The sequence below is a fragment of the Python bivittatus genome, unplaced genomic scaffold (assembly GCF_059951505.1).
Source record: "Python bivittatus isolate LINGU-HERP-01145 unplaced genomic scaffold, Pbiv_v1 ctg000700_np1212, whole genome shotgun sequence".
NCBI classification, from domain to species: Eukaryota; Metazoa; Chordata; class Lepidosauria; order Squamata; family Pythonidae; genus Python; species Python bivittatus.
This window is the reverse complement of record NW_028277098.1, coordinates 104,905,710-104,915,610: the sequence shown is the minus strand read 5'-3', so window position 1 is coordinate 104,915,610 and position 9,901 is coordinate 104,905,710. Positions and strand designations below refer to the sequence as shown.

Here is a 9,901-nt window from a genome sequence, read left to right as displayed (position 1 = left end):
GGAGAGCGCAGGACGGAGGGGCCCCTAGCAAGTCTTCAGGAGGACTCCCAAGCTGGTCCGAAGGGCTTTTGGTGGGCAGGGCTGGCGCGGGGAGCAACTCCAATTGCCCCTGGGGAGGGAGAGGGGCCAGGAAAGGGGGCTTCCAGCAGGGTGGGCAGAGGCGACCGTTCGCAGTTTGGAGAGGGGGCACCACATTACAGGGTGGGCAGGGGAGCCCTTTTCCACCAGAACTTGGGGCTTTTAAACGTTTTTTAAGATGCTGATGGGCCCCTTTCATCTTGTTCATAATGCAGATTACTTGTTTTCATCTGTTCCTCACTCAAGACGGCAGGATAATCGTGGTCAAATCAGGGGGCCGGAGTGCCGTAGGCAGCAGCAGATTTTCCAAGAAAACGAGAACTTGCAGGCGGAGAACTTTTGTGGGCTGGGGGAGAGGAGGGAAGGCGGGGGAGGGGGGCAAGTGGGCAGGAGAGGAAACGGGCTAAGGCTGCCCCCAGAGGGGCAGTGGGGGGCAGGTTGGGCTCCTGGGAAGCCAGCCAGTCTTCCCAAGGCAGGCTGTGGAAGGGGGAGGCAGGCTCAGGCTGCCTTGGTGGGGAAGGGGGAGCCGGCCAGAGGCCCCTGCAGCGTGAAAATGGGCACAAAGTGATGCCGAGCTCCCGAAGTCAAGGAACTGCGTGAATGCAGCTCCGGGCTGCAGCACTCCCGCCCCACGGCCCAAGGGCCACTGGGAGCCACGGCCTGCGGCTCCTACTTGGTCTGCTGCGCAGGATCTGTTCCACCCACAGGGAGGACAGAAGAGCACGCACGACTGTGACTCCACAATGCCCCCCACCCCGTCCCTCGACGTCCTCTCCCTTATGCTAAGAGTGCTGATGTGCCTTTTCAGCAAGTGTGAACTGCGCCCACGCCTGGGCGGCTTTTGGGTGGGTGCTGCTGTGCCAGCAAGTTGGTGACGGAGCAGGAAGGTGAGTCGGCCAGGCCGCCATGCCCAGCAGCTGCCACACCTGGAGCCTCTTTGGCTCCCGCCAGATGCAGCCTGCAGGCATTCGCAAGAAGAGCCTGGGAGCGGGAGCAGCATGGCTGGAGGTAGGGCGGCCAGCAGGATGCCAGAGAGGGGCAGCGGGGCGGTGGGAGAGGAGCTGAGCTCTGCCCCGGGGCACCTCAGAGGGAGACTCCCCACCTGTGCCGCCGCAGGACTGCAGCTGGCCTTCGTGGACTGGCATGGCCCAGAGAACAACCGTGCGCACCACACAGCTGAGACGAGCAGTGGGCAGCTGGCCGTGAGGAGGGGGCAGCCCTTTGCGCTCACCCTCCACTTCCACTCCAGGAACTACCAGCCTGGCTTCGATTCCATGTACCTGAGTGCAGAGACAGGTAAGTGGGGGGGGGATCAGGACCCCGAGCCAGGCCCCAGCGCTGGCATTCCGACCCAAGCAGTTTCTCCTCACTGCGGGGCATTCCTACTGGTGAACCAGTTCCCCCCCCGCTTTTTTATATCTACACTGCAAAGGCCCCTCTGGCAGGCCAAGGAGCGCCAAGGCTGCTTCCGTGGACTGGTGCTCAGGGGCTCTCGGCCCCAGACCCAGGAGGGTCCAGAGGCAGTGGGGGCTGTTTGCGGGCTGTTGAGCTCAGACTGGCAGCAGGTGGGCAGGGCCTCCCCCACATTAAGCCTCTGGGCGGGGTCTCTTCTAGGAGCAGGGAGGGGTGGCATTTACGGCCTGCTAAAGTTTTCTCTCTGAATTTCCCGGCACCTGCTCTATACGCCGAATGGCGGAGCTTTGCACAAGAGGCTCGCAGGGAAGCAACAACCAAGCTGAGCGTGTTGCACAAAAGCAGCCGTAAAGCATTTTAACAACGTGTGACTGTGCAGGCAGTGGGGGAGCAAGGATGCTGCCTGCGTTGGCCGCAAGAACGGCCCGAGGGCAGGCAGGACTCTGCTTTGCACGGGGGGGGGGGTGAGGGCAGGACCCACAGCGTCGCTGGAGCTGAGACTCTGGGGAGTGGCTGGCTGGATCAGCGAGCTGGCAGGTTGGCCTGGACCAGCCCTGCACACCTGGCAGGACAGAGGGCCCCCCAGAGGAATCCAGCCTGCCTGATCCCTTGGGGGAAGGTGGTCCCGAAGATCACAAAGGCCTAAACGGGACTCAGGCTTGGCGGACCTGCGAGCCAATGACAGCCCGGCTTTCAGGGCACTAGATCGGCAACCTTCCGGTCACCCGTAACTCACGGGCATTTCCCAGAACTAGAATCGTAGAGCGAATTGTCTCCTCTGTCTCCCACCCCACCCCACCCCCACCCCCAGCCTTTACGGAGTTCCAGTTTGGTGTTGCCTTAAGTTACATGGACGCTGACTGCAAGGAGCCATTCGGCAAACCTGCCAAAACGCGGGTGGGAGAATTACATCAGCCCGCGGGTTCGGGCAGGAGGGGAGCTCTGCACGCTGATCCCCGCAGCGATCAGGTCTGGGGAACAGCCGGGATCTCCCACCGGGCCTTGGTACACTTCTGCGGCTGTTGCCACGCACCCAGCTGAGTTGGGTCTTCCTTTTGCCTGGGCCTATAACGTCAGCCCGCCGCTTACCTGAGGCTGAGGGGGCCCTGTCACCTTAGGACTGCAGGATCACAGGTCCCGTGCCAACGGAGGTCTGAAACCAGAGCTGTCTCTGGCATCCAGCGCCAGCCCTGGCAGGCCAGTAGTGGCAGTGCTGCCACCCTGGAAGAGGGGAAAAGCCTCAGTTCGAGGGCCAGGAGGAAAGGAGGCAGAGGCCAGCTGGGGGGCCCGCTGACTGCTCCTTGGGGATAGGTAGAGGCTTGATCTGCGGGAGCACAGCCAGGCAAGGGGACGCCGCCCATCCAGCTGGGCAGGTCTGGCCGGCTGGCCGCTATGGAGGGAAAAGGTCCCCGGCCTAAAAAGAGCTCCCTTCGGGGACCTCCGAGCCCCCCTTTGCTTAGCCACAGTGCGAGTTCCTGGGCTCACCCCTCCCACGGACCCCTAAGCCATCGGGGTGGCGCTTAGGCAAGAGGGTGGGCCAAACCCACACGGGCCGCAAGAGGGTTCCGGGCGCTGCATGAATCCAGCCGAGAGAGGGCCGTTTCCTGCCCGCCTCTGGAGAGCTGGAGCAGAGAGATGCTGGGCTCCCTGATGCCCCTTTGCGCCTCCCCAGGGCCAGGGCCAGAGCAGGCCATCTTCCCGGTGGGCCTGAGCCAGCCACACACCTGTGAGACTTGGAGAGCCAGCGGAACCTCCAGTGGCCCACGGTCCACGGATGTCAGAGTCTCCGCTCCCGCAGTGGCTCCCATCGGGCGGTACCAGCTGAACGTCCACTTCGACTCAGGCCAGGGCTTGTCGTCCTCCTACCAGCTGGGCGAGTTCCTCCTCCTCTTCAATGCGTGGTGTCCAGGTACCAGAAGTGCTGCCCCCCACCCCGCCATGGGGCCCTCCCTCCCTTTCAAGGCCATAGCTTGCCTCAAATGCCTGGACTGAACTAAGCAGGCTTGGGCCTGGCGGGTCCTTGGATGGGAGGCCACCAGGAGATCCCAAGGCATAAGAGCACCCAGAACTCTCTTCCGGTCAGGCCACCTGGAGCTGAGTTTGGCTCCAGAGACTCTAAAAGGCTGGGGCTGGGCAGGGTCCCGCCAAAAAGAGGGAGAAGCTTATTTGGTCCTTACGGAGAACCTAAAATTATTGGGGGAAGAGCAGGGAAAACATGAGGAGGGCATCTGCTCTTCTTCCTGTGCTGCGCAGACGACGACGTCTACTTGGAGAGTGAGGCCGAGAGGCAGGAGTATCTGCTGAATGAGCACGGCATCATCTTCCACGGAAACAAGAACTGGATCCACCCGGTCCCCTGGAACTACGGCCAGGTAGCGCGCGGTCCCCCCAGGCCGTGGCGTCGTGCCTTCCCTCCCTCCCTCCCAATGGGGTACGGGGAAGGCCCGCCTCGCTGGTCTCGGCCATAGATTCCGGTCTCGGGAAGAGTCGGCCAGCGGTGGGTGGCCGAACTGACGGATGCCCAGCTGAGCTACTTTGCTCTCCCGCAGTTCGAGGAGGAGACGGTTGGCATCTGCCTGAAGCTGCTGGACAGCAACTTGCAGTGCCAGCACCATCCGGTGCAGGACTGTGCCCTGCGCAGCAGCCCGGTCTACGTCAGCCGGGTGCTGAGCGCCATGGTAAGAGCCAGGCTGGGGGCACCGCGGCCCCTGATGGTTTGGGACCGCCGGGGAGCCAACTGGGAAGGGTTCCCTCTCCTTGGGGGGTGCAGGCTCCTCCCTCCCTCCTTCCCTCCCCCCCCCAGGTCAACAGCAACGACGACGCTGGGGTTCTCCTGGGGAACTGGAGCGAGGATTATTCCGGGGGGACTCGCCCCAGCGAGTGGAATAGCAGCATCGCCATTCTGAGGCAGTGGGAACGCTCCGGAGGACAGCCGGTCAAGTACGGCCAGTGCTGGGTCTTCGCAGCTGTGATGTGCACAGGTAGAGCTGGGCGCAGCGGCACCTGCTGGGGAACCCACCTGCCCGCACACCTCACCTGCCCACCCAGGCCGTCAGTGGTGGCTTGCTGGGGCCCACCGATCCCCTAACCCATTTCTTCAGGCCTTTGGACACATCGCAGGAGGAGGATCTCCTCCTCCCCTTTGCCACTTCCCGCTGAAACTCCTCCAATGCTGCGACACGGGCCGGTCAGGCCAGCCGGAAGCCCTTTAGGACTCTTGAGGGCTGCGAGCGAGAACAGTTAATCTGCAGAAGTTCCTCCGAAAGGCAGCAGTAAATCTGGGTCAGCTTTCCAAAGGCCTACTGTCTTTTCTTGGGCCGAGACAGCTCCCTCGCGCAAGATAGGCCGAGGCCCAGAGACGCGCAGGCCAGGCGGGCTCGCCCCATACGCTACCCCATAACTGTAGCACGTGCTTTGCCCCGAACAGAAGCAGTCAGAGGGCTCACGTGATGGTGCTCCTGTTAAATTAAGGCAACGGCAGTCCCATCTCAGCCTGATCTAGAAGGCCTAATCAGGTCAACCTAAGTCCTAGCAGTCAGTCACGCCACACGCTAATCGTGGCTAGTCTGAACCTTGCTTCTTTTCGCTCAGTGTGTTGTGTGTCCCAAGCCCATTGGATTTCCTTAAGACTGTGTGAACCCAGAAGACTCCGGATTCAGATTTTGTGAACCCATTCACTTAGGAACCACTGACCCCAACCCAACCCCTGCAGCCCCTGGCGAGGGTTGGAAAGCGTTCCAGGTTAATTCGGCGGGGCGGGGGGGAGGAATTGCTGGGGAGATAGCACCACCAGCACGCACTCTGGGCTGGGAGAACAGAGGCTGGACAGTGCATTTAGTTATTCTCTCTCCCCCGCCCAGTGATGCGCGGCCTTGGGATCCCAACCCGTGTGGTGACAAACTTTGACTCAGGACACGAGAAGGATGGGAACCTGGTGATCGACATCTTCTACGACAACACCGGGCAGCTGCTGCCCCGGGAGAGCAAGGACAGCATCTGGTGAGACGAAGCCGCTCCTTCTCCATGTGGCTGTTGGAGGGCCCGGAGAAACTCCTCTGTGTGGAGGGGCTATCTTGTGTGGGGCTTAAAACCCACCCAGGAAGCTGCGGCAGAGGCACCGGAGAGGACCGCGGGGAGGAGGAGTCCTCCCTCCTCTCTTCCAACCCTGCTGGGAGCCAGCACAGTCTTCCAGAGAGCAGAGTGGCGGCAGGCTCAGAAGAGACGTCCTTGCAGAGTGGAAACTGGCAGCCTTAAAGAAAGAGAGTAGATAAATGGTTAGAAAGGGGGAAGGGCAGCTATGAGAATCCGTGCAGATGGCTTTACCTCCCCTGCAGTATCCGAAGGACTCCTGTGTGCCGTGCCCAGATCCACAAGATTGCTAGAACTCACGGGCTTCCTGGAAACTGCCAGCTGGCCATGATGGGAGAGCAAGCGTGGACTACAGGGGCCATGGCCTGGCCTAGCACCTGAGCTCCCTCCTGGTAGCCCCCCACAAAGAGCTGGGAGTTCCCAATTTAATTGAGGATATTGATATTTTTATTGTTTTTATTGTCCTGGATTTTAATTGTAAGCCACCCAGAGTCACCCTCTAGGGGAGATGGGTGGCATATAAATATAATAATAAATAAAATAAATAAAGAGCCATTCCGCGTAAGGGCTCAGAAGAAGCTGCTTCTCCGTGTGCCTGAGGCCGAGCCCACAGAGCCCCATCCTGGCTGGCCGTGGCTTTCTCCTCACCTAAGGCCCAGCCTTTCCCGGTTCCCAACAGCTGGTTTTGGCTGGCTTGCTAGATAGTCTCCACCTGGGCTGGCCACGCACCTTCCATCCCGTACTTCTCTGGCGTTGCAAGAGGCCCATGAATGTTCTTCACCTGTTGAAAACGCTTTTGTGACAAATCACGATTCCCTCCATCTGTTTCCGTGGCAGGAACTTCCATGTCTGGAATGAGTGCTGGATGGCGCGTAGAGATCTCCCCCCTGGGTACGACGGCTGGCAGGTCTTAGATGCCACACCCCAGGAGTCCAGCAACGGTAACCAAGATGCGTCACTCTGTTCTTTGGGCCTGGCCTGGGCAGACTGGCGAGCGCCCTGCTCCTTCTGCAACGACCTCGAGGGATGGGGGAAGAGGTGCTGCCTAGGGAAGGAGCCCACAGCCGCAATAACGGGCAGAGAACGGAAGGGCCCGCCCTAATACATCAGGCGGTTAAAAGTGACAGCAGGCGATTTGTATTTTCAGGCTTGCAAGATTGATACCAACCCTCCTGGGTGAGCCAGACAGGAAGCACAAACAGATGAGCTAATTCTACTTTACTGTAAGGCTACATTAACAGAATCTTGCAAGTCTGGAGATACAAATCTCCCCCGCCTGAGACATTAGGGCAGATCCTTTCTCGGCCTCTCTCTTGCCTGTTACGCAGCTGGGGGCTCCTCCCTATATCTGATCTCTTCCCCTGTCCCTCACGCCATTGCCCCCTCCTCCCTCTCCTCTTCGGCAGGGCTGTACCGCTGTGGCCCAGCGCCCGTCAGAGCGATCCGGGAGGGCGATATCCACCTGCGCTACGATACTCCCTTTGTATTCTCAATGGTGAACGCTGACCGAGTGGTTTGGCTGCTCTCTGGGACGAAAAGAGAAAAACTCCAGTGGAATCCAAGCGCTGTGGGGAACCACATCAGCACCAAAAGCATCGGAAGTGATGCGCGAGAAGACATCACCCACACTTATAAGCACCAGGAAGGTACCGGCTGCCCCCTCCAGATGTGCCCAACCCCTCCTGAGGCCTTAACACCTGGTTCTCGCCCCAGGCCCTGGGCCAGAGCGGGCGGCACTTGGGTACTGTCTATTTTTCTCAGACCTTTGGTTTTTGCGTAGTTTGCGTGACTTCTTTTAAATCGTTTCAGGGTTAATTTATAGGCTGCCCAGGATCACGATGGAGTTGGGCAGCCTATAAATAAAACGAATATATAGCTACCAGCCACCCTGAAGCGTAACCAGGTGACTCAACAGGGCTTCCCGGAGCCATTGGAAGGGCCAGCCTAGTCAGAGTTTCTCCTGGCTGATGGCTGGGAATCCCCCTGCCTAATTACGGTTCCTCTAAAGTATAACATGGCTTTCCTTACTTTACAATGACAGCAAAGCCAGTAACGGACCCCACCAGTGCCGTGCCCCCCCCCCCCCATACACTGAAGCAGCAGGGCAGAACTGGAACAAGCTGCTGCTGAGCAGGCCGTTGTAACTTGCCAGCACTCGTGTAGCAAACCACGCGATTAATTCCTGGCACTGGAGTCTGACTGGAGCCATGCCGGAATACAGCAGGAGACGGACCCTGTCCGTCACGACCGGGCTTCAGGGTGACCGTGGGCACGGAGGCAGCCGTCTTGGAAGGCCCTTGGTCGGTCTTTGGAGGCGTCTCCTCCTCTCCCTTGGGGGCTCCAGTGCCCTCCAGCTGAGCCAGAGACTGCCAGCCCCAGCCCTTGCCCCAACTCACTGCACCTCTTTTCCCCACACAGGCTCCCTGGGCGAGCGCCAAGTGTTCTTGAAGGCCCTCGCTCACAGCCAGCCCTTCAGCCCCATAAGGCCCGGCCCAGACGCCCTTCCAGCCACACCCGACCCCCTGCCAAGGGTGCCTGCTCTCCATGACGACCGTGCCCAGGATCCCCCGGCAGGGGCCCAAACCTCTCTCCACCTGCAGCTGGCGGAGAGTCCGGAGGTCGGCCAGGACATCTACCTCACCCTCCTGGCCCGCAACCTGGAGTTTGCCTCCAAGGCCCTTAAGCTGAGCCTGAGCGCCCAGCCAGTGCTGCACAACGGGCACCCCTTGCCTCCTTTCTGGCAGGACACCATGTACCTGTCCTTCAGCCCCAAGGAAGGTAAGGCACAGCGAGGAAGCGGGGAGGGCGGTCTGCGGTCTGAGCTGCCCGCTGCTGCATCCGCTGGATGGCTTCATTTGCAGAAAAACGCATCCCTTGGCTGATCTCCTACGGACAGTACGGCAGGCACCTCCAGGAGGACAAGCAGATCCGGGTAGTCGCCATGGGGGAGGAGAACACCTCCTGGGAGAAGGCCCTGGCCGAGAAGACCATCACAGTGGCCAGCCCCCCGCTCGGCATTCATGTAGGCGACTTCCCTACTACGGCCTGGTTCCCCGCCCCACCCCGCCCCACCCAACCCCCGCTCCAATTACAGCACGTGGCGGCGTGGAAGTGAGGCTGGGTGCGGGCACAGCCACACTGCTCCTGACTTTCTGACCCCCCCGCGGTGCAGGTGTTGACCCCTGTGGTGGTGAACCAGGCCTTCCGGCTTCGAGTGGAGTTTGCCAACCCTCTGGCCGAACCCGTCAGTGACGGCCTCCTGACTGTGGAAGGGGGCGGCCTGGTGAGAGGCCAAGCTCAGATAGAGTGAGTGGAGTGGGCTGGGTTGGGCTGAACCGGGCAGGGCTGCTGAGGCTGCAGCAGCTCTGCACGGGTAGGGGGCCTACCCCCTCTGGGCAAGAGCCACCAGGGCTCCTAGAACAGCCGGCCCTGCTACCCAAGGGACACTTTCTGGCAGGCCTGTTCTTCCCTTCCTGCAGCCTGTCTGCTCTGCTCTGCACAATACTGGTGGGGGTGTGCATATGTGCCCACAGCTTCTGACCCTGGGGACCAGCCATGCCTCCGGCTGGCTGAGGGCTCTGGACTTGCCTGGCCGCCTCCCCAGCCGCCGAGGGGAATGAGCCCCCACCCTCAGGTGCAGGTGAAGCTTTGCCTGGGAAGGTGGGGTGCAGCTGGAAGGAAACGGAGAGCCCCCGCATGAAGCCTCTCCCTGGGGGCCGGCAGGGAGAGAACAGACCACGTGGCTCCCTGCCAAGCCCACCCAAAGTCACCCAGAGCGGTCCTCTGAGGATACGTCGGACAGAAAGCGGGCCCTTTGCCCGAGGCTCCTTCCTCCTCCCGTCCCTGCCCATCCCTGGGGAGATCCACACGGGGTGTGGGGGAGTGCCCCAGAGGGACGCTCTGGCATTGGAGATCCACCCTTCCAGTCTTCCGGTGGGAGCAAACGCCTGGGCTGGGGCTTCGGGGGGCTTGCAGGGGGGAGGAGGCGTCCTCTGCAGGAGGTACGGAGGCCCTGCGCCAACCCGCCTTTGCCTCCCCCAGGTTGGGCTTCCTGGCTGCCCGGCAGCAGGCCAGCATCACACTCCAGCTGACTCCCTACAAAAGCGGGCCCAGGCAGCTGCACGTCAGCCTCAGGAGCAGCCTCTTCCCCCCCCTGAAAGGACACAAGCAGCTGCAGGTGGCCGGAGGGGGGCTGAGGACCAGGCGGCAGCCATAGCGGCACCGGAGGACGAGGAGGAGCAGCTGCGACCCGTCTCGCCACCTCTCTCCCTCAACGCCCTTAATAAACTGACTGTTGCACCAGGCAGGGTCGTTCCTTGGT

The 9,901-nt window shown here is 61.2% G+C and overlaps 1 protein-coding gene across 1 annotated transcript; it reads left to right on the top strand.

Annotated features, from left to right (window-relative positions):
- The first annotated feature begins 1,103 nt into the window (after nt 1-1,103).
- TGM5 (transglutaminase 5) lies at nt 1,104-9,796 on the top strand. Its single transcript, XM_025175244.2, has 12 exons — nt 1,104-1,374; nt 3,164-3,400; nt 3,745-3,863; nt 4,041-4,169; nt 4,295-4,472; nt 5,352-5,490; nt 6,418-6,521; nt 6,987-7,226; nt 7,999-8,358; nt 8,442-8,602; nt 8,753-8,886; nt 9,622-9,796. Exons 1-12 carry the CDS (start codon nt 1,104-1,106, stop codon nt 9,794-9,796), a joined length of 2,247 nt encoding a protein of 748 aa, XP_025031012.2.
- Nucleotides 9,797-9,901: the final 105 nt, after the last annotated feature.

What these genes read in the sequence shown, in the direction of transcription:
- TGM5 (XM_025175244.2), top strand. Translation starts at nt 1,104, where the DNA reads ATGCCAGAGAGGGGCAGCGGGGCGGTGGGAGAGGAGCTGAGCTCTGCC. An exon ending in CACTTATAAGCACCAGGAAG is followed by an intron (nt 7,227 to 7,998) that starts GTACCGGCTGCC and finishes TTCCCCACACAG; the next exon opens with GCTCCCTGGGCGAGCGCCAA. An exon ending in GTCCTTCAGCCCCAAGGAAG is followed by an intron (nt 8,359 to 8,441) that starts GTAAGGCACAGC and finishes CTTCATTTGCAG; the next exon opens with AAAAACGCATCCCTTGGCTG.